The sequence below is a fragment of the Neltuma alba genome, unplaced genomic scaffold (genome assembly GCF_004799145.2).
Source record: "Neltuma alba isolate B1F8T4 unplaced genomic scaffold, ASM479914v2 tig00001634_pilon, whole genome shotgun sequence".
Lineage (NCBI taxonomy): Eukaryota > Viridiplantae > Streptophyta > Magnoliopsida > Fabales > Fabaceae > Neltuma > Neltuma alba.
Genome location: NW_021632544.1, coordinates 1 through 25,907, shown reverse-complemented (window position 1 = coordinate 25,907; position 25,907 = coordinate 1). Strand labels below are relative to the sequence as shown.

General features: G+C 32.1%; 1 protein-coding gene and 1 pseudogene across 1 annotated transcript; one reads left to right on the top strand and one right to left on the bottom strand.

Annotated features, from left to right (window-relative positions):
- Positions 1-20,464: 20,464 nt before the first annotated feature.
- LOC114760389 (dehydration-responsive element-binding protein 1A-like) lies at positions 20,465-21,505 on the top strand. The gene has a single exon (XM_028949647.1). The coding sequence runs from the start codon at positions 20,561-20,563 to the stop codon at positions 21,290-21,292; it is 732 nt and encodes a 243-aa protein (XP_028805480.1). The 5' UTR covers positions 20,465-20,560; the 3' UTR covers positions 21,293-21,505.
- Positions 21,506-22,125: 620 nt separating this feature from the next.
- Positions 22,126-25,782, bottom strand: LOC114760378 (valine--tRNA ligase, mitochondrial 1-like; annotated as a pseudogene).
- Positions 25,783-25,907: the final 125 nt, after the last annotated feature.

Here is a 25,907-nt window from a genome sequence, read left to right as displayed (position 1 = left end):
ATTGTTAATTGGGGTCTTTGATGGAACAAAGTGATCAGCGTTTTGACTATCACAACATATAGCTTTGCTTACTAATTAATTTGATATCTAACAAGTTCATCAAGAAAAATGAAGCTTAATTACGTTAATATAAAAGCCTTGTTGCAGGAAATTTTATGGAGAATTTAAACTCGCCGGTATTCGATTAATGTCTTGATGGATTCACACAATATAATCCCAAAAATTGTAATGAAGAAATTAACTAGTGATACGCAATTTTTTTATATACACGCCTAATAAAGAGAATAATTCCGGATTTTCATATCCAATTAAACCTTCAATATATATATTCTCTGGTACATTAAAAATTGAAAAGCTAGCGCAGAGAATTTTGAAAAAAAACCCTAGAATCGTCAGGTGCATAGTTTTTGAAGCAAAGTCCATTGTTTTATAAACAAATATTTCTAAGCATATTCAATCATACATTAATTGGTCTACGTTCGTACCTCCTCGATATTCTTGAAATGTCGACTTCGGTCAATAGTCAAAAAACACTAAAAGTCAAATCTTTAAAGATTCACTTTTGAGATCGACCAACAGTTCATTATTATTGTTCTAATTCTAATCAGTTGAGAGATGGGTAGCCGGGGAAGGCCGACATTTCTCTCACAAACTGTTCAAAATAATCAATAAAATCAAAGAGATTCTGGATCATTATCCATCATCAAATGCAAACTTCAATTTTCCTTGTACAGCAATCCAGTATATTATTGGGGCTAAGTGGGGTATTAATCTCATATCAATATTCACACATTATAACTGAGAATTAAAAAAAACAAGCCCAAAAAAAGGTAGGAAAGAAAAGGGAACATAATTTTTACATAAAGGTAATGATAAGACTAGATGAAAGAAAAGGGTGGGCCAGAAGTCATATAATAATTAAAGAAACGAAAAGAGGGCATAGGAGAAAGAGGGCTATGTTGGATTTTATGCGCCGATTTGGTTCAGTTCACCTGGCAGATTTAGGCATTAATTAAAACACTGTTTATTTGCAGACAACTATTCCAAAAGCGGCTACCCAATTAACAAACGCAGATTAATAATCAATTATTCTGACCCCTCGATATCTGAGGCCTATCTTCTTCGTCATCATCTTCTGCGGGATGTTTTAATCCCGGCCCAAAACTAGCGAGCACGAGAAGGGAAAAAATAGAAAGAATTAAATCCATGTTCACACAGGAATTTTTATTTTTATTTGAAATTGATTGATATGTGAGGTCAGGTATCGCCGTCGATAACAAAAATTTTGACTTGGACACGTTCCGTTTCCCTGAGACTGTGCGGTCACCTCAATGCAATTGGGACTTTGCTGTATTGACATCTTATTAATCAGGTTTTGGCCTCCAAAGGATATTAATCGGAGTCAATATCTTGATGATAAAAAAATGAAAATACATATATAATTGAAAAATATACTTTATGTTATGCAGATCAAGAATTGTGGGTGAACGTCCTTCCCTCATTTACCACTCTACTTTTATTCAAGTACTAATTCTCAATGCTCTCTCATTCCATTATTTTTGTAACTAGCTCCCCCATTCATATCTGCGGATTTTATTATTCACTACACATCATTTAACTTAGACCTTTAGCATGTAAGATCATGTTCATAAATATAAAATTTTATTTGTATTGAGATGTATAGTAATAGAATAAAGTTACTTTATAATACGTTATAAACACAAGCATCTACCGAAATAACACAGAGAATGTATCTTAGGGCTTACTCTTATTTGTCCTTTTATAAGAGCCTGATAACTAAATTACGTTGTCTAACAAAATAATTAAAATTAGTTGAAACTAGTAAGTATGTAAGAAATAAACTTTCTTTTCCAAACATGCCCTTATTTATAAGGGGCAAGTAAGAGAAAGAAAGTATGGAAGAGAATGTAGTTAACCCTTTGATTAATGCAGTTTATAAAATTAATTATGAGCAAAATTGGTAAAAACACATTAAATGTTCATTAGACAACCACAAGTGGAATCTTATAAAAAAGATTAAGACAATTCAAATTTTAAGTTCTTGAAAAAAGAACTCGAGTGAGTATTATTGATCATTATTCTGTCACATGGAAATAGTTAATTTGATTCAAATGGCATGGTCGAAGTATCATGTATTTATAAATATCTACAATGCCCTGCAACCTGATGAACATATAGATATTGAAAGAAAATATAATATATTATGATGATCTTTAAAATAATTTTAGTTACTTTCACCCCATACAAGGCATGTGAAAAGCATATTGATAATTTGACATATTCAGAAAAAAATGTTAGAAAAACATATTTTAAAATATCATATGATGACAATATACTGAAGAGTTTTTTTTGGGTCTCTTAAAGGTTTTTGGGATAATTAATCCACAACTCTTTATAGTTTTAACTAATTTTGAATTAGGTCTTTATAGTTTTTTTTCTTTTTATCAGGTCCTTATACTTTTACCTGTTTTTAATTAGGTCCTTGTATTTATTTTTCTTTTTATCAAGTCCTTATAAGTTCACCTTATTTTTAATTAAGTCCCTGAATTTTTTATTCTTTATTTTATAAATTCTAATAGTACTATTATATAAACATAAAATAGTATATATTATTTAATATTAGTTTATAAACAATAATATTCTAAAGATATTGAATTATTATAATGATTTTAATTTTTTCAGCAAAAAAATTAATTTTTCTAAAAAAATTTCCTGAATTAATTAATTCTATCACTTTTTTATTACATAATTATTAATTTAATTTAATTATTAATATTTTATATTTCAGTATTAATCTATTTAATTAAGCTTATATTTAATTAATAAATAAAAATTAAAACTACATGGACCTGATTAAAAATTTAGTAAAATTATAAGGACTTAATTAAAAGAAAAATAAATATAAAGACCTAATTAAAAAAAAGTAAAAGTATAAGGACCTAATAAAAAGAAAAAAAACTATAGAGACCTGATTCAAAATTCGTTGAAACTATAAGGACTTGCGGATTAATTAACCCAAAGTTTTTTTAGTTAAAATTTTTTAACAAGACACATCCTTAAATAATAGACATCTAATAAGAGGAGTGTTATAACTACCAAAAGTTTATTGTGGGTGTCTATCTCTCCTTTAGCACTTTATATTTGTGCAAGTAACTCCCACTCCTTCCTTATTATTTTATTATTACTGTAAGTTTGTAACCCATCACATTCATGTTAGGATTTATTGTTCACTGCATCTTGTATAATATGGATGAGATGAGATATTTGATACTCGCTTCAATTTTTATTATAAGTTTCAAATAACTAATTTACAGATAACGAATTATAGTTAAAAATAATAAATAGATTAAAAATATATTTTTATTTTAAAATATTTCTGTATAATAAAAAAAACATAAAAGATAATGTATTAAAAAATATAGTAAGAAAGAAATAATTAAAGACAACATTAAAAAAAATTAAATGTCAAGACAAACTGAAATTGAACTTTATAAATTGATGACACTCTTTATCAAATTTAAAGTTTATAAATATAGAACATGATAAAGTATCTAAGAACACAACTTTTGTTAACTTGGCAAGTTAAGAATTCAAATTTTGTGGAATGGGAGAAATAATAAAAGTCACGTTAATGGAAATCACCTCTAATTAAACCGATAATAATTGAACTTGACTTCGGAATCCCAAATAAATACATAAAAAGTCGCATCTCATTTGTCCGTTATTGGTTTAAAGTTCATCTCTTTTAGTGCCCGCATCTCCTTTACTTTTTCCTGTCCCCCATATCTCTGTGCTTAACTTTTTATGCCCACTAAACTCACTTGTTTCCAAATTTGACACTATTTTCCTAATCGTAGTGCCCACCAATTGACTAATTTAGGCAGAGAATTAATTACCATTTTGTTTTCTTATTATGTGTTTTTAGAATTTGTTTCTTAGTGAACAATAATTTAGTATTACTATTAATGCAACTTTTTTTATAATTACTACCCGTTAGAGTCAAAAATGTAATGATTCCCCAACTTACGGAAATTCTGAAATCTTCGCTTTTAAATCAATATATTATTTTTTAAAAAAAGGGTGATTGTTGTTGTTTTTACTGTTAACTGACACGATTTTTATTTTTTAATCATATAATTTGAATATTTGGGAATTCTATACAGACACCGAGCTAGTTTTAAACTAAAAAAATAGTCCTATATTAAAAAAGACATTAAGGTTGTTAACTAATTCCTTACTTTAAAGTTTAGTCCTCTTGATTCAATTGAAATGGTCATACATGAAAGATTAAAGGGAGTAAACAATACATGAAAAAAAAAAACCCCCTTGTCATTATTTAATTGGAATAAAATACTCGAAGCAAATAAGGTGTGCTTAAATTTTTTCCCCTTAAAAAATGTCTTTTTCTTCTTGTCTTAATGTTGCACTTGAAGTAATCAAGATCTTGCTCCATCTCTCAGAAAAGTGTAATAGATGTGAACAAATCATATAATGCATCAAATTAAAGCGCATGCTGATGAAGATACGATACGCCATTGTACAAATAATTAATGGGGAAGTAAGAGACTTCTATAGTTTTTAAATTTTGATTCAATCACTTTTATCAATGCAAAATCAATAGTGGGCTTCATCCAAATCTTGCTTTAAAATTGTTAATTGGGAAAGTTTACAAAAGCAAGGTCCAATGATAGACACTGTCACACATTAAGAAGACTTTGAAGCAGGCCCAGTCTACGTATATGTGCTTATTAAAGGAGGATTTGTCTCATATAATCCTGCAGGGACTAGGACATTTATTTTTAGGCGTCACCCAAATCGTCACTGACAGAATCACTTCACAAATGATATTACTTTTAATTTTAAATATAAGATCTAATTTATAATATAAATTAAATCTTATATTTAGAACCAGAAGTAATAATAATGGTACAATCTCCTGTTTTTTTTTTTGTTACAAAAATTTTAGGCAGAGGTTTGGACTCAACCCAAGTTAAAGAACCCAAGTTAAAGACAGAATGCTTGAATTGCTCCTTTTAGGTGATACCTCTGGACCCACAGACGACAGGTTACAATCTCACGTTTCAATAGGCTTAAGTGAGATATTTGGTCACCGGCACAGAGAGAGAGAGAGAGAGAGATTTGGTATTATTGAATTATAAAGCCCCAGCCCCTCTCCTTCTAAAGTTGACATATATATTACTACCTTCGATTCTAATTATAAGATCTCCTCCATCTGTAGACAACTGAAAGTAGTACCTCCCAGCCTATTTATTTTTTGCCAGCACCTCCGAATCTATTTATAATATATTATTTTTAGTGTGTTTAGAATATATAAATTATATGAATCATAGCTAGCTATATTCTTTAATTTTGTGTCAACCTCTTTTTGATCATATTGTAATTAATACTCCCGTTTGGTTGATAATATAATATGTTAGTTAGAAGAAAATTGTGATCTAAAATATAATATGTTAGTTAGAAGAAAATTGTGATCTAAAATATAAGATGTTGTCAGGATAATTAATGTGATTTTTTTACTTTTGTCCTTATCAAATATAGAATAGAGATGAGAAATAATAAAAATGTAGTATTAAAGGCAACTTTATTATTTTGTTATGAGTAAAATAGAAAAATTTTATCGTTTTGAAACAGATTTAATGACTAAATTTTTATTTTTTTTAGTCGGTGAAAAAGGTGGACCATTGTAATTTTGTAAAGGATCTGTTTTACTTTTTTTTTTGGCGGCCAAGATCTGTTTTACAATTTTAAAAGACACTTTTAATTACCCAGGAATAAAGATCCAACGCCCTCCATGAAAATCAATGCTGTTTTTTTTAAAAAAAAAAAAATTAATGTGGGTTTAACCATAGCTGGGTGATATGCCAGCTCAATAGAACAAGACAAAGAGTACTTGATGGCAGAGCATTGAAGATTCAAAGTGGATATTTATGACCCCCAATAACGTCCGTCGCGTGACACGTATTTGGGATTTTTCCCGCCAATCGATTATTCCTTAACCGAAGCAGATAATGATGATTAGGAGCAAACGGCTGGAAAAAAAACACACAGACACGCACACTCTTATCCATATAATACTATAGAGTAGTTTACTTTTGTTTAATAATTGAAGTGCTACTTTGTTTCATTGTTTGTAGGCAATAAAGATAGGAAAAATCCAAAAAAAGAAAAAGAATTTCTAAAATTTCAAATCAGGAGTAACTTGTTATTTGCTTTTAAATGTTGTTGATTGTTATTAAAGTGTATTAAATAAGACTGATTTAAAATTTTAAAATTTAAAGGCTTTTTTTTTGGGATTCTCCTATAAAGATAATAGTCATCCAATTCTTAATATATGACCTAATTGTTGAGTTAATTTTTGTCCTAAACATAAAACATATTTATCATATTTATCTATTTTTTTTCTAAATTATCCATATAGATATTCTTTCAACCATAATCAAATAAGTGAGGGAGGGGGGATATTAAGAAAGATGATGGTGTTTTAGGAAAATATATCATATTTCTTATAATTAACTAACTTACCTAACTTCCTTAATCTAATCAAATTAGTTAAATAGGTCTAATATTAAGGACCGGAAGAATACTTACTTTGGTCATTTTTTTCACGAGCTACTTAAAAGGGAAAATAAAATATTTGTATCCATATGACCATTTCTTTATTACCTTTATTCAATACTGATTTATGTGTTTTTTCCCCCCAAATTTGATCGTTTTTCGACTTCAACTAACGAGTTTTAAACATTTTCTCCATTTTAGTGAAAATACTATAGGAGTGAATTAAAAAATTGAAAGGAGCAAGTAAGATCAAAATATATATAGTTGAGTTAAAGTATTGAGTATAAATTTGAATATAGAAATTTTCATGAACAAAAACGAAGAACGAAAGTATTTTGTTTATATATAAATGCTGACATTACTTAAAAAAATCTGAGGATAATTATAATTTAAAATTTATAAAAAAAATCTATAAAGTGAGATATTTGAAAGAGACTCGCTTGTTAATTATCTGCATATGTTGGAATCATGTGAAACAATTCTGCCCGTGAGAGAAAATTAGGTAAAGAGAAGGGCAATTATTTGCAAAGCAAAGGTCAAGAGCGTGTCAATCACAAACAGACAAGATAGAGATAGTAGTGATACCTTAAAAATAATAACATCATATTAATTGGTTTCACGCTAGGAAGGTATCTACAAGAATCTCTTACCCATATATGGATATGCCATTACCAATTCCACATGATGACCTTCTAGAAAAAAACGGAGAGAGAAGAAATATATATACTTCTTCCGGTTCAAAATATAAGCTAAATTTTATCCACTTATATTTATGAAGAAACTAGTTAAAATTAGTTTGAAACAATAAATATGTAAGTTTTTTTCTCCACATATGCCCTTATTAATGAAGAGAATAAGTAAAATATACAATAAATGAATCAAAGATGAAAGAGAATATATGGAGATAAAATTAGAAAAAACTCATTAAATGTTTGGACAAAAATAAATGTTATCTTATAAAAAAACTAAACCTTTCTAACAAAGTTTAGCTTATATTTTAAATGGAAGGAGTATTATATGGCATTAATTTGACTGTCTCAAGCCTTCTAAAAATAGCATCAGTCATTGGAGTAAAAAGAATTAAAGCCTAATAGTTGATGTCCACTAACAAGAGAAACAGGACAATGACAAGTTGTCTTATTAACCATGTCACCTGTTTCACTGGGATTTTAGATTTGAATTTGGCATTAACATATTGTTGTGAGTATATATATATATATTTTAAAATATAAATATTTTTTATTGAAGACAATTTTATTAGAAATGCTGATAAAAAAAACCTTATTTAAAATATTATCCAGTTTTAAATATAGACACATTTTTCAGTAAAAATTTGAAAGTGTGTATATATTTAAAGTGTATAAAATAAAATAAATAAAGAAACAGGTGCAAGAAAACAACAAAACCATTACATTTTCCCCTAGTTGTGTTGTCCCACGTATGTAGAAGCTAAGCGATGCGACCAAATAGTTTACTTGGTCAAAGAAAAACATAAACCCCACATCATGTTTGGCTGATCTCTCTCTTTGGATTGCGTGAAGATTCAATAAAAATTGGTCCCTCCCAACTTCTCAAGTCCAGGGAAAGCCGAAATAACAGGACCTATCCTCCTCTCCTTTCAATAGTAACTTCACACGTCTGATCACTATACATCACTTTCACTTCTTTTCCTTTTCTCGTATTTTGTGTTTGTTTACCCACAGATTCAGTCCACCCCCCTCCTCTTCAATAATCAAATGCTTTTGAGACAGACAACGAATATCATTTTGCTTGATTTTTAATAGATTTACAACAAAACTCCAGTTTAAAACTTCATCACGTCGGAGACAGACTTGTAAGCTCCTTACAAGGTAACCTCAGAGAAAGGGGAAGAAAAAGGTCGAGAGAAGACTTGTATACTTTAATTAGTATGAAAAAAATTGTGTGCTGTAAAGGATCCCCAAAGGGATATTTGAGTTTTTAGCGAATTGAAGCACTACTGTGTGTTGTGATGCACTTTGAGGATGAGACTGGGAAAACCTAAGGCCCAACTTTGGGTTTCTAAGCTTTTCCCCATATGTTTTTCATTTGTACGTGCGAGATGGTTGCTCTATATCAACACATCAATATCATGATTTCGAAGTAGTACTACCTCCTGTTATTAATATAAGTCATTGTTTGATCTTTATTTTAGTTCTAAATATAATATCTCAATTTATTTTGTCTCTCATATTTATGCATTGTTTTTCAAGATAATCCTTGTAATAATTATAGTTCTAATCAATACACTTGATTACCAAGAATATTTTAGGAAAGACAATACCTATTTATTACAAATAACTAACTTAACTTATTTCCTTAATCTCCTCAAATTAGTCAATTGACTCTTATAATTAGGACCGGAGGTAGTACTACTTTCGGTCCTTGATATAAGAGTTAGTTGACTAATTTGAATAGATTAAGAAAATTAGTTAAGTTAGTTATTTATAATAAATAAATATTGTCTTTCTTAAAATACCCTTATTAATCATATGTATTGGTTAGAGCTATCATTTAATGGAACCTTTAATATGTGTACTACTACAAGAACTACTTTAAAAAATGAATAAATGTGAGAGACAAAATAAATTAGGGTCTTATATTTAGAATCAAATTAAAAATCAAACAAACTCTTATATTAAGGACCAAAGATAGTAGCTAGTATATATAATTAAATGATGCATTTGGGAGAAAACAATACTCTTCCGGTCCTAATTATAAGACCCAATTGACTTATTTGAGGAAATTAAGGAAGTAAGTTAAATTGCTTATTTATAATAAATAAGTGTTGTCATTCCTAAAATATCCTTGCTAATTAAGTATATTGGCTAAAACTATCATTATTAGAAGGATTATCTTGAAAAAAAATGCATAAATATAAGAGACAAAATGGATTGAGGTCTTATAATTAGGACCAAATAAAAAGTCAAATGGGGTCTTATAATAAGAACCGGAGGAGTACTATTTTAATTTGTCTCCCAGAGGACTCATCTCGGAGAATGAAATAAATAATCATTACCTCACTGTGGGAAATACAAAATACTGTGTTGATTTCCTGAAAATGGAAGAGAGACAACAACCAACAGAACAATAACCTTGCTCTAAACACCGTTATTTTATGTCAAAATTTCAGCTGCACCACATTTTCCCATCTACACGACAAGTTTATATATGGGAAAGCGCATCGAAGACACAATCTAGTAACTGCATAAGGTCGTTCAATGCTGGGGAGACCATAGCTGTAATTCCAATACTTACATGGGCGACTGTATACCTACCTAGTAGCAAGATTAATTTTGATTTATTTCGTTTGTTCTATACACACGCGCACGCGCACTCTATGTTGATTGAGTGATGATATACGTGCTCTTATTCTAAGCTCAATTATGAGCTGCATGTTAAGGTGAATTTAAGAGACCTAATTTCCGCACCAAAATATTTTAGCCATCCATTAATTGATTGGAGTGTTTGGTGATTTAATTAATGTGCCCTTCATTCCCTTGTTTTTCATTGATGACAAGTATATAATAATATGGTCATTATATTGATTGGGAGTTTTAAGAGGCTTATGTATGATCCTTAATTAATTGCTTCCAATGAAGAAACATCAGTCCTCAATTAATAGAATATTGTTAAAGAAAGTGGCTTTAATTTGAGAAGCGAAGTGTGTAATATTCTAAATTTTATTTTAGGATGTAAAAAATATATATAATATTTTATTATTATAATAAAATAATAATATTTTAATATTTTAAAAAGAAAACAAGAAATGGGTAATCTTTCCACTGAATTCGGTTTAAATTTTGAGACTTATATATGGTATAAGTTTTGAGTTTTGACGAGTATTAACCATAATATTATAGATCTATTATAGTAGATTATTTTTATCAATTTAAATTTGTTCATTTGTCAGTTTTTAGAATTTAAATTGATTTATTTAGTTGAAAAATATATTATTTATGAGATTTATCATATTTTTACTGATCAAAATTATGTTAAATAATTTATTTGGGTTGTTTGACATATTATTAAAATTTTAATCGGTTTCGTTGTAAGGAATTGAAAGACATGTAGCGGAAAATAACTTTAAAATTTTCAATCCCTTGCTCGGATCTACTGATTGTGTTTAAGTCAAGTAGTAAGAGGTGTTACCTACGGTATTCGAATTGTTGGTGGCTCGGGGATTCCGACGTTCGGGATGCCTATGCTTTCCTTTTGTTCGTGAGAAGTCGACAACTCAGATCGGCTTCTTCTACCGGTATCCACACGAACAGCATTCCAATCACGAACGACGTGCTAGCGCCTCTTGTCCTTCTAGGGCTTTTCTGAGAATCCGTCCTCACCATTTCTATTTTGGCCATTTCTTATCTGCAAACCTTTTGCTCTCTCACACCTTTAAAACCCTAGCTCCTAAATATCAAATATATAGGATGCTATCGGTATTATGAAGGATATTAGATTTCAGAATTAATCCTAAATTAATTCCAAAATTAATACAATATCATATATTGCATAATCTGATAAGAAATCAATTAAATAAATACGGTTTATATATTAAATCCGTCCTACAGATTTAATTCACCTATTCATTTAATTCAAAATAAAGATATGACGGAATTATATTTGATTTAATCTAATAAATAAAATTTGAGATATTATATTATACCTTATCAATTTAAAAATGATATAGATTTAATTTATCCTTATAAATCAAATCTTATAAATATCTCTTATATCATATAATATATATATATACGCGAATTTATATATATATACACGTCCACCTTAGATTGTTCATTGAATTTGGACATATCTTAGATTCAATGAATCTGGACATTATAGCTCGTGTTGGGCTATTTTGTATGCAACCTTGTAGGCCCATATGAAGTTGGCAGTGGGCTATTTACTATAATGACTCACAAGTCTTAAGCAATCTTTAGCAAAACATCACGACTACCTAAATCATATGAGGATCAATGAACGATGTAACCTTTCATACAACCATATCACGTCCTTTTTGTCACATGACATTTTGGTCATGGATGAGGCATGGAGAACGTCATCCTCCTATTCCTGACCGTTACTTTCTCAATCCCTGAGTAGTCTGAGTATAGAAATGGAACTACCTTTCCATTATAGTATGACCATACATTTCTCAGACTCACTTATCGAGGGGCTCAGTAATATCTCTCTACGAATGTGAGGGACAAATTCCATCTTGACCATTCATATTCTTCCATATGAAAAACCACTAGTCTGAACATAGTCTTTATGATCACTCGGTCAAAAGTGACTTTTGACTAGGTCAAAGCTGAGCGTTTCTCATATAGGAATCCATGATGATCTCAAGTCAAAGGGCATAGTGACATGGTTTGTATATGAGAGAAGCTTATGACTTAACCCATGTAGCTCTCTCATAGCGGGTCGGTCCAACACCTTGTACTTTTACATGTGTCTATGACTTTGATTTATATCTCTATACATCTTCAAAGTCATACTGGTCTTATTTCATCTCTACTCCCACATAGATGACCGACCAGGGACATTTAGGATAAAATCATGAGTTATCCAAAGGTAGTCATCACAATAAATATGCAAATAATATGATAACATAATTAAAAAATTCATAAATCAACAATGTTCATAACACAATGATTGGCTCCTAGGGCACAATTTCCAATATTAGTTTTATTTATTGAGTGATTGGAGGTTTTAAAATAATTATTTTAGTTAAAATTCTATTATTTGTGAAGAAAAAGGAAATCTAATAGTTATACTGTTAGAATTTTGAGTAGATTATTTATTTATAGATATTTGAGATATTATTAAATTTTTGATGGTTTGATTTTGAGGTGTAAACTTTAAATAATATTTTTAGAATTTAAAATATAATAATTTTATATTTGAAAATTTTGGAAAAATTCTTAAATAATCCGAAAAATGTAAATAAGTATTTTGGTTTGTTAGAAAAATTATAAGTTAGTTCTAAAATACTTAATTTTGGGTTATGAGAGTTATGGGAATTTAGAATAAAAAATTAAATTAAATTAAAATTTTAATTATATATAAGCTTAATTAATTAGCTTATATTAATTTGTGGTTATATTAATGGTGTAGATTAATTATTGGATTGTTGGTTTGAGCACGGGATTGACTTTGTAGTAATTCCTTTTATAGCCTTGGTGAAAGGTAACCACTTTCCACTTGTTATGTATGCTTGTATGATGTTTGTAAGTGATTTTGAATTATATGAGATTCTTGAAATGCCATTTGATTATGATTTGAGCAGTGAAAGACATTATTATTGAAATTGTCTTGAGATATCTTATGTTATTGAAAAATAGTTATGAAATTATGAATTTATAAATTTGTCATGTGGAATAAGAATTTATTGAGAAATGGTTTTCGGGGTTGATGTTGATTATTGAAATTTTGAAATCTCGATTTTGATAAATGTGAAAGTTATTATGTTATTGGTAAATGATTATTTTATAAATCTCGTGAGTATAAATAAAAGAGGGGATGGTGAACGCTGATTGGTGGGAGACATATTATAGGAAGGATAAGGGGGTGAATTTTGTACATATTATAGAGGTAATAAGGTGGGAGGATGCCAGATGTACACTGGTTGATCCTTTGGCCCTTGATGTGTTGTAGGGCGTATGACACCCTGCTAGTGAACTAGAGGGGGAACCCATAGTCTGATCTTGTGCTTTGTGGATTTTGGCCTGTTCACATCACTTGATCGGTGAGCTTATTATATTGAACTACCAGTCACATGGGACAGTACTAGCCCATGGGTTCAATCAGAAGAAATAAGGTGTGAGGAAATAAGGTGGAATTGAGAGTGAAATATTGTATTTTGATATGTATATATATAACCATGTGACAATTGTGAATGTTATGATTTTAGTAACTGTTCCACTTGACACCTCTCAAGCACTTACTTGTATGCCTAATAAGTAGGATTGTTGGTTACTGAGGCTTTTGTCTCATCCCGTGATTTAACATTTTCAGATAATAGTTCTAGGGCTGGTCCGTTAGGGAAGGCAGCGAAAGCTTAGCTATCGTGTTTATCTTGTATAGCCTCCTTTTTGTCATGTGATGAGTATTGTATATTGCCACATATAACTCTTTTTGCATACTCTGATTTATTTAAGACTTATGGTCTTAGTTACTTTTCTTGCCGGGTTGCTTGTGTTGGTGAGTTGTGAAGCCACAATAACTTTTGAAAGTAGTTGACTACTGTTGGTTGGGAAGAATTTCATTAAGAAAATATCATGTTATGGGCTTAGAGATGAATTGTGACATTCTGGGCTTCACAAAGCCCAAGACCCAGTTATTGTGAAATATTATTAATCACAATTTTTATACAATTTATTTAGTAAAACTCTTATAATCATGATAGACATTTTGAATAATTAGCCCAAGTCTTTTCTATCATGATTAACATTTTTGACGAATCAAAATTTCTTTTTATAACCATGGTAGCCTTTTTCAAAGATTATACTAAGATTCTTTCTACCATGGTTAGTATTACTCAATTCTGAGTTTAAAAGGTTAGTAATAGGTTGGAGATAACAGTTGTTACAAAGTCTCTCTTGTACATTGTAACGCCCCCACTTACCTAACTAAAACTAACCATGATAAAAAGAAATAAAATCAATAAACATGCCCTATCATGATTACTTAGAAGCAATCACATCTTTAAGGGGTTAACCATGATAGAAAGGCATTCAACCTCAATCAAGGCCATCATGATAAGAAAAAGAAATAATTTATCATCTGTAATTAACATACACTATTATATAACACTTTCACACGCAAACTATATTAGAAAAGATTAGTCATAGCAACATTGTTATAAAATATCATGCCCCTGATTGACAAATTATAATAGCAGTTCAAATTTGACTATCTCAATCGATATTAACAATGAATAAGCTTGCAGAAATTATCATTATCGTATTACGGATCCACAAATAATTCAATCACATCCAACCTAAGAGCTTCAGGCCCACTACTAGTACTCCAAGCCAATGTCCAGACAAAATAAACCAAAGATAGAAAATGCAATGCGTTCATCAAGATAAACAACATAAAAATATGAGAAGTTAAAATAAGTTCCAAATGAATACAGTCCTTATACGTGCCAATATACTAAAGGATTGCATAAAGTAAGTCCCATAAGCTCTATACTGTCAGCTGCAGTTATTAAGCCTTAGGAATCTTCCCTAAAGGTCCTACTTATGTATTGTTTCCTGAAATAGTAAAATAACAGGAGTGAGACAACGTCTCAATAACTAAATCCCTACCTATCATACACACTAGCATAGGCTAATGAGGTGTCCAGAAAATATACTTTTTGAAATGAATATATTTTCACTCAACAGTTGGAATATATTTACCATGTTTATTAGCAAGCCTCAAAACATCTTGATCAATCTTAAAAATAATATAACTATTATCTTATCTATAAGATAGTAACTCAAGAATCATTCAAATTCAACATGCAGGTATAACTCTCAAATCCAACCTTATCTCTTTTTATTTCGCTGATTAGCCATATGACTGGCTACTTTTACAAGCTCACTATATGAGTGATATGGATAGGCCAAAGTCCATAGAGCACTCAGTGGACCATGGGTTCCCCCTCAAAGAACTAGTGGGATGTCGCAGTCCCTCAAAGAACTAGCGGTGTACAAGAATAGAGGCCAACCATAGAGCTCCGTATGGAAACCATACCACGTGGCAAGTATATAAATCTCAGTAACTTTAATCATCTCCTTCTCCCATCCAAACTAGATGCACAAGGTTCACAATAACACATTTATATACATAATCAACCGTATTATTTCATCATAATCATAATTATTAATTTCTAATAACACAAATGATTTCAATCATTTTCAAAATAGCATCCCTAAGACAGTTCATACAAGACATAGTATACATAAAAATTGATTATAAAACTATTTACCAACCTCATACCAGAGCATACAATAGATAAAAATTAGTTACCTAGTCTGCTAGCTAATAGTCAAATACAACCAAAGCCTAACCTCGAAAACGCCACAATAAGGTTTATATCTACAAACGAAATTAAAATATTATCTCTATAGTATTAGAGTAAGCTATTGAATAAATCCTAACCTCTAACTCCTCCTCTAAAACCTTCAAACTTTTACTCATAATTCTAGTTTACAAGGCCTTTTTCTAAGGTATGGAGTGGGAACATATATATATAATTTAGAATCGATTTTTAACTTTTTCTCAACTTAAATGTCCTTTAATTATTAGATTATAGCATTAGAATCATTAAATTCATAACGTAGATAGAAAAACTCTAATTTATAACTTATGTTCCATCTTCGAATGACTTAAATAAATAGATTTAATATAAGCTAGATTATTTTCACTGCAGAAGTTAAACCATTGATCTGATCATTGAATTTAATTTCTTATCTATCGTGATTCTATTTTCCAAATTATGGCTCAATCTAATGGTGAACGAAATTAAAAATGCTAATTTACTATTCAAGACTCTATCTACCAAATCTAAAATAAATAAATTGAAAACATACCTAATGACTTGTAACTCTAAGATCAAACTGACGATCCAACTGTTGAAATTGATGATTTGGATGTCTCAAATGGGCTGACTAAATTTTAGTCTGATCCAACGGTTAATGAACTCAAAACTAGCACTTTTCTAAGACAGCCTCATATATGTGCGAAAATTGTTTATTCACTCCAAACTCCACCCACCACTTCCTATATATAGGCTCCTCAAACTCCTTTACTCTAGTAATTAGTCGATGTGAGACTTCTAGACCATGCTATATTTTTCCATTTCTATAATATCACACACACAATCATGATTAATTCAAAAAATAATTTGTATATTTAAATTTTATTAACTTGATGCTAAAAGATATTTATTTATAGATTTAATTAAATTCTAGGTATAAAAGGATCTTACATATGTTCAGTTAAATTGTTGATCACTAATCCAAAACTAAGCAAGTAGCTTTCTGTTTAGTAGGGATGAAAATAGGCCAAACGGCCTGTCAGAAGCTTGTGGCCTGGCCTGCCTGTATTTGGCTGATTTGGCTGGTATTTTTTCAAAATAAAAAAAAGCTCAAGCCTTTTAATGACATGTTTAGCCTAATAGGCCAAGTTTAGGCCTTTTGTTAGGCCTGGCCTGTTTGTTATCTCATTTTTAATTTTTATTATATACTTATATCTAGTCTTATTTTAAATTTTAATATATAATTATAACTTTTTTTCAATAATATTAACTATAATTAAGATTTAAAATATTACTCATGACATTAAAATTCAAATAAAAGATAATAATAAATAATTATTATGCAGTATGTATATTTTACATTTTTTTATTAGCTTACATATTTTTTATTATGTATTTTGAAAATTTTAAAATTACATGCTTTTTTAACAGGCCAGCCTTTATACAAACCAGGCTCAGGCTAAAAAAAAGATCTTATTACAGGCATAGGTCAGGTTCAGGCCAGTGTGTTACTAAACAGACCTGGTTTATTAAGAAAAAGCCTGGCTTAGTCTGGCCTATTTTTATCCGTACTGTTCAGTCATATACAGCAGCGAGTACAAAACAGCCGCGTCCCCAGAAATCAGAGTGGAAATAAAAACCTTTGAGACTGTGGTTATGGATAAGTTTTGCCTGAATCGACATGGCCTACTCGATCTTCCAGGCCATGATCGTCAAAACCCTGTAGCTATTTCAGCCCGTATAACCTTGTCGTTTTACTATGATTTTATCTGGAAGCAAATTAAAGTTATACACTGGAGAGATAAATTATTGTATGCCATAAACTTCAATAAAGAACAAGGCATTGTTCACGCAAAATGTAACTTTAAGAGTAAAATATATAAATAAATAAATAATTACTTAAAGATTTTTTTTTGGGCGGGGGGGCCCAAAAAAATGCAAAAAATGAATAGAAGATGGGGGAGCCGGGAAGGGGGAGCCCGTGGTGTGTTTTGGATAAGGGAAGAAGATAAACTGGGTGGCTGATAGTGATCCTAATAGGAATAGGAATAGGAATAGGTAAGCCACGTAACCTACGCGTTTCCGCGTTAAGTGAAGGCCACCGCCCCTCTCCTGTTCCTTTGACTCCTTTTTAACCTTTTTTATCAAAAAATAAATATACTAGTAGTACTAGTAAAAAGGACTACAATCAAATTAGCCCTTCCCTTATTAACTTATTATCTGATTTTAATATAAAATCTAATTAATGTGTTTGTTTTAATTTTAAATATAAGATTTGGATTTTAAATTTATTTTATTATTTTAAAACAGGATTATTTCAGAAAAATGAAATATTTTTACGCAATGATAATTAATAACCAGTTTAGTCATTTTTTTATTTTTTTATGATTAAATTTACCATGTTTTATATTAATAATTAATTATCATGTGAGTATTACTATGAACAAATGAAAAGACAGTTATTAACTGTCAACAGTGTTTTGGGAACTGTGTGACGTCATTCTGAAAAAGATGTATCCGTTGTTTTAGGCTTTTAGCTGTTCGGCCGTAAACAGCCACAAAAGTCAAACTTCAATTCAAGATATTTTTTTCTTTGGGGGTGTTTGGCAAGTTTTTTTTCCAATATTCCAAATATGGTTTTGGAAAAAACTTGCCAAACACCTCCTTTTTTTGGAAAACCAAGGTTTCTATGAAAATTATGGTTTTGGCCAACCAAATCATGGTTTTTGTATAAGCTGGCAAATTGTGAATTATGGAGAAATATATTTGTTGAAATAATAATTGCTCCTGTCAGAGAGGTTTCAACGGTAGAAAACAAAATTCTCTCTCCTCCCCATTCTGAAATTTGTCGCCATCGGTGACAAATTATTTTACGAAAAACATATTTAGTTATTTTATTAATATATATACATATTAATTTTAATTATTTTATTACTATATATTATTTATTAATATATATACATATTTAATTACTTTATTAAATTATTTTGCAAAAAAAATATTTATTTATTTTATTAATATCTATACGTGAGGTATATTTTATTAATATCATTTATTTACTTCAAATAAACATATATTATGAAATATGTCTTATATGTAATTATCATTTAAACTTATGTTCTTTTTAGTAATTTTTATATATAAAAAAGCACTTCTGATAACAACTATCCAAACACTTTCACTTTATCAGAATCACTTTTTCAGAAAATCTATTCTTTCAAAATCTATTATCTAAAAGCTATTCTCTAAACCATGGTTTGGTTTCATCCAAACACCCCTTTAGTCTTTAATTCAAGATACCAGATACCATACCCTTTTCCCTTCCAAGAACCTTCCATCATCCATTCTTCTCGCTCTCACACACACAACATCCACTAGTAGCTGCTAGTAGTACATTAAAATAATTAATCACAATTTTTTTATCCATCATTGTGTAGGAGTACTGCTTTGTGTATTTACAAATCTGGAAGAAAATTCCACTCCAAACACTCCTGGAATCAAATTATTCAAATTACCTTTTCATTCATTTTTTTGATATATTTTTGTGACACGCTTACGCTTAATTTAATTATATCAGACTTGCAAAATACTAATTGAACTGTACATACATTGGCACGTAGACGGGACAGCCATTTTGTCATCAAACGCAGTCAGAGAGTCTCACAAAGAATGAATTTAAAAAATACAATCAAGATTTGCAGGTCAAAGTTCCTGTTTTTAATATTTACACACCACATCGCTTGCGAAAATGATTTTTCCCCTTCTTTTCTTTTTCAATCCTTTAAACTTTGGCCATTATTGGAATCTTAAAAAGTAATTATATTAACGCAATAAAATTTATATAAATTATAATGTTTTATGAACAATTTTATACGTATTGATTAAACACTCTCTCTCTCCCTCTGTGTGGATGCTTTATGAACTAAACGTTCCTTACATAATAAATAAGCTAATTACTTGCAAACTTTGAAAGTATAAAAGCCAATAATCCATAGCATTAAGCCAAAGTGAACAACTGAATGAAACTATGAACATCAAAAAAGAGTAATACTTTCACTATATTTATAATTTAATTTGTATATCAAATATCTCCACTGATTAAACACATTAAAAAGAATTTTTATTAATGAGATTACTTTCCAATATAAATCATTAAAACAAATAACCAATTCACCTAATTAATTTTTATAAATTAATTATTTTTATCAATAAGGATCAAAACACGTGGCACATAATGAGTTGAAGCAACGTGGAGGAACCAATCCATTGCGGGCGAAACAACAAATATCTTCGCTCGCAAGCAAAATCCAGCTTGTGGTTAATCTTTTTTTAAAGGTCAACTCCACGGGCTGAGTTGTCTCCTCCTCGCACATAAAACCTCATGAGGTCACCCGGACTCCAAACCACATATATATATATATAGAGAGAGAGGAGAGAGAAGAAATTGCCAACCCCTTGACTGATTCGCTCACTTGCCACACTCCCCCCTTACCTTCCGCTTTCCCATCACCAATCTGACTTATCCCCAAATTTAAAAAGAAATAAAACCCAAATATTTTCTTTTTTTGGAATTGTCTTCTGGGCAGACAAAACGCAACACGTGCCATCTAGAGGGATGATGACCAACACAGCTGGCCCAAGTTCAAGGCCCACCTTCCACTGCCTTGGGCCAGCTGGCTCCGTGTGCGCTCTTTCCATCCCTCCTTCTTCATTCTTTCCTCCTCTATATAGCACAACCTATAAATACTTGAATCGTTCTCAAACACTGAACCAAGCATCAACTAAACAAGAGAGAGTGATATCTACTCACAAACAGTGAAGCAAACTACTGACGACTCCCAGTTCCTTACTCTCTTTTCTTCTTCGATCGATTCACACCTGCAAGGACTGAAGGTTGGAGTTTCATTTATTTCTATGTTTTCATTCACGTGTTCTTCAGACCCACATCCTCTGAGGCTGCGATATAGTAGTGATTTAGAGGTGGCGGAGTGCGCGACGTCGCCGGCTTCGGACTGTGGCAGTGGCAACGGAGTTCGTTCTTTGGTTTTGTCCGACGAGGAGGTGTTGTTGGCTGCGAGTCACCCGAAGAAACGCGCCGGAAGGAAGAAGTTCCGGGAGACTCGCCACCCGGTGTACCGGGGTGTTCGGAGGAGGAACTCCGGCAAGTGGGTGTGCGAAATGCGTGAGCCCAATAAGAAAACAAGAATTTGGCTGGGGACATTCCCCACTCCGGAAATGGCCGCGAGGGCCCACGACGTCGCAGCGATAGCTCTGCGGGGCCGGTCAGCTCTTCTTAACTTTGCAGACTCTGCTTGGCGGCTGCCACTGCCGGCGTCCACTGGGGCCAAGGATATTCAGAAGGCAGCGGCAGAAGCTGCGGAGGCATTCCGCCCAGGGAAGAAATCGGAGGGCGACGAATTAATTCCGGAAAATGCAGAGGCAACGACCGACACGGCCGTGGCGATGGCGGAGGAGCATAGTATATTCTTAATGGATGAAGAAGCAGTGCCGGGGATGCCGGAGTTGCTGAGGAACATGGCGGACGCTGTGCTGATGTCGCCTGCTCATTCCTATGGGGATCAGCACGATGATGCTGACGTGGAACTGGATGATGCTGAGGTGTCATTATGGAGTTATTCAATGTAACTTTATTATTAACTATTCAAGGCGCGTGTGGTGTGGATAAAATGGGTTGTGTACAATCCTTTTCTTTTCGGCACTAACTAGTCGGTAGTCACTAGTTCTAGAAGTAGGGCTTCTCGTTAATGATTTTTTTTTTTACCTCCCCAAATGTTTTGGTCGGGAAGTATCCGTACTTTAAATTTTATCATGTACGGATGCTAAATCCTATGCTAAAGTAGAAAGGAGAAATTCAAAGAATCCATGGAAACGAGATTTTGGACAGAGTGTTGTATGAAATTCGAAATTAAATATCTTGTTATTTATAAATACTTGAATAATACAAAGTTCACAAACACTGACACATATAGAGGGTATGTTTTAAAATCACATTCGGTGACAATGAATTAAGAGGAAAGATTTTACTTGTGCAATTTAGTATTCATCACGAGGGCCCTTAAAATTGTGTTCTGCACATATCATCTACTACCATAACAACTCTCATTCATAACTGTGGCTCATTGAATAAATTTTTGTGGTCAAATAAACAAAATTTTGTCTGCATTATCGTAACATGCAGTTCCCAATGAACAAAATACCTTGATTCTAACTGACTAAAATTCCCTTTTAAATATGTTTAACCTGATCAACGCTTGTTTTCCTTCTTAGTCTTGGGATCTAATTTTAAGTTTAATCCTTATAATTTCAAATTATTAATTTTAATCCCTATAACATCATAAGACTCATTTAAGTTTAACTATAGAGACCAAAATCAAAATTTATCACAAGTATAAGAACCGTTCATTAAATAAAAAATGAAACTATAAAAGATCAAAACCAACAATTTGAAACTACTATAATTTAATCACATTACAAAGACTAACAATTGTATTAATCTCGAGCATAAATATTTCAACATCGCATGTAGTTACTATCTTTGCCTCCCGTGATCATTTTGATGATTGCATTTTGTTTTTGGGAGTTGAAGAGCAAGACTGCAAGAGAGGCACGCACGTCATTCGACAAATGAGATGTCGATATTTTTAGCTCAAAACAGCCAGAAGAACATCAAAATTTGAAATTATGTGGAGATATAAATAGATGGTAAACAATTTGGCCTATGAAAATACAATGGGATGTTGACACTGCTTGCGAACCCTTAATGCAGGACTCTTCCAAAATCAAAGAAAATGTAACAAGTCACTGTCGTGCTTGTGACTCAATGTGGCCGGCAGCTTCCTCCAGAGATAGGAGCTCCTGCAGAAGGGAAGCGAGCTTGGCATCATTATCTTGTTGAATATGGGGTGGAACCTTCTCTCTGTAACCTGAAGCATTTATGGTCTTCTCCAACCTCTCCTTTTGCCTGCAATATCATAGCAAAACCCAAATTCCTCAGAATCCGCAACAAAGAAGTGGTACTATTTATTTATTTATTGTTCGCAAAATCAATGTTGGAAAGCTTACTTCTTGAACTCATCCATCTTCTTCTTGATCTTTCCTAGCTCTGCTTCACCAGAAATAGTTCCTTGAAGCTCTATGTAAACAGATAGGTTCTCATTCACAACTGATACAGCATACCCAGAAGGAACAGCATCGTTTTCATTTATCACCTGTGGACCATAAAGCATTACAGGTGAACATAGAATACAAAACAAAAAAACAAGTGAGATGGTGGTATGCAACAATTGCCCGTCTTACTGAAATTGAAAAGGTGACGCTCTACATAAGTATCGTATTTAACAATAACAATTACTCATTAACCAAACAAGAAAACAGTCAAAATCACCCAAGCATATTGGGTTCTTTCGTTAATGGTATACATGAAAATGACAAAACACCCAAGAAAATAAAAGGAATACGTGTGACAGCACAAGAAAAGCCATTTCAAACAGATTATCGAACTTACTGTCAAAGATGACAGATTTGCCAGAGTTACAATCTCCAATTGATGGCTGTTAATAATCTCTCCAACCACCTGTGTTCGGCAGAGCACAAAAGCAGGCCGCCTAACAAAACAAGCATCAAATTCAAAATTAGCAAAGCATGATAGACCAAACATCTACCAAGCTAATCATGATGTTAAGGTTTGACAGAAATATGTTCAGAGTTCTATTTGAAAGAACAGCGCCCTACAGCTTCCAACAACCCTGCTCCAAAAGAGATTACGGCCAAGGAGAACCAATTCAATCTCCTCTAACTTTCTAGAAAATACAACAGATTTGTTTCACTACTTAAACAGAAAGCAACGATTTTTTTAAAAGATAAAGATTGGCTTTCCACAGATGCAATTTTCAGCATTTAAGAAGTGTGTGCGTGTGTTTTTTTTGGGGGGGGGGGGGGGCTGAAGGAATTCAATAACATGTTTTCAGAAAGAACACATGTGCAAGCAAATAACAAGTCCTGCATGAATTTGATTTAAATTCCATGATACTTGAGATGTGGGTAAAAAAGGCACATAGATCCCCTGAGTTGCAAGCTGCAAGCACTTTTCTAAGAGAACAGTGCAATCTGCACTCAAGAGGAGCCAAATCTGATACAATGATGAAATCTTGCCATTAGAGGCGAGAGGCACGGACACCAGCTTTTATACCAATCAAATGGTTAAATTTAGCTGCCGCAACTATATGCATCTAGCTATGTACTTTCCTTATCCCATATTGAATTATTTTTTACAGAAAAATGGACAGGTTAGAATGAAAACAAATGCTTCCACGTACCTATCACGTCTTTCATTGGCTAAAGACCTGAGAGACTTGACTACAGACTCCACAAGATCCATAGCATTCTCCACCACTTCATTGTTCCAGCACTGAGATTAAAATAAAATATTCATCACAAATAACATAAGATTATCTATTAAGTATTAACTAACAGCCTAAACATGTTAAGTAACTCGGTATCATAATAACAGGACTATATTTGCTGCGTCATTCCTGATATATTCAGTAGACAAGAAGGATGAAAAAGAAATAAAGTGGCTCTTTTTCAAAAAGAAAATATCAATCAGAATAATTGAATGAAAATATAAACAAACGGCATAATCAGAGTATTTGGCAAAGTAGTTAATATTCGCAATACCAAAATATTTAGACAAACTAACCTCTACGGCAGTTGGATAATTGCATGTCATGATTGATTCTGCTTTCTTAAATTCCCTGGGCGAAGGAAGGCGCTGCCACAATTCTTCCGTGACAAAGGGCATAAAGGGGTGAAGCAGCCGCAGGCCAATATCAAGACAGAACCACAACGTATCTTGTGCAAAACGTCTTTCAGAAGCAAAATTGGGGTTGTACCAGCGAAATAAGGTTTAATCACTTCAATAAAGACATCACACAATTGATACTGCCACCAAGAATACACAGCAGTGGTTGCATGGGAGAACTCATATGATTCTAGGGATTTCACTGCCTTAGATATCGTTTTATTTAACATTGAGAGTATCCATTGACAGCTAAATGGAAGAACACTGGAAGTCAAATTTGCGGGTGGAGTATAATCATCTCCAAGTTTGCTCATAGCAAATCGTACTGCATTCCACAATTTATTACACCACTGCCGGTACCCAACAACCCTTTGGATGTCCAGGTTAATTTTGTCAGACTGAAACAAATGACAACAGAAAAAAATATGAAAAGAAAAAAATAAAGGTCATGCGTATAATCAGCCAATTAGACAATGCTACCGAATACCAGTGACCAAATACCTGAGCTGTGTACGAGACCAGTGCAAAACGGAGAGCATCAGCACCACACTCTTCAATACCATTTGGAAAGTCCTTCTTCTGACCTTCTTTGGCAATAGCTAATTCTTTTGGGTCCAGATTTCCTTCTTCTAACCTCTTATGTAGACCTTCCAGAGATATGCCATTGATCACTTCAATTGGATCAACAACATTTCCCAAGGACTTTGACATCTTGCGACCATGTGCATCTCGAATCATGGGATGCAAATAAACCTGCATTGAGATTTTAAGTTTTTTATCATGTCAATGACCTAAAATTTATTTAGCAGACCAATGATCAATTAACAGCATGCATTTTATGTGAAAATGCGACTGAATATCATAATTAGATTCAGCATGCATTCACCTTTCTAAAAGGCACATCACCACCCAACTTCATTCCTAACATCACCATGCGTGCAACCCAGAAAAAGAGAATATCATGACCAGTTTCGAGAACAGAAGTAGGATAAAATGCCTTCAGGTCTTCTGTATCATCAGGCCAACCCAGTACAGATAATGGAAACAAACCAGAAGAGAACCACGTATCAAGAACATCTGGATCCCGGCTTAAATGAAACTTCTGTCCATTATACTTTCGGCTAGCCTCCTCCTGGGCCTCCTCTTCACTTCTTGCCACTACCCAGTGATCACTGTACGCACCAAATTCCTTCAGGATGTCATCCTCTAATGTGACATACCATGCAGGTATTTGGTGACCCCACCATAGCTGTCGAGAAATGCACCAATCACGTATATTTTCAAGCCACCTGTAAAATTCTGTCTTGATCAACTTCTGGTTCAATATAATAATTCAAAAAAGACCCCAAAACATAATCACAAATTCAGCAAATCATCAGTGTCTGCAAGTATTCACTTCAAGGTCACGTCTTGTGCAATAATTTATAGCAAAAATCTGTT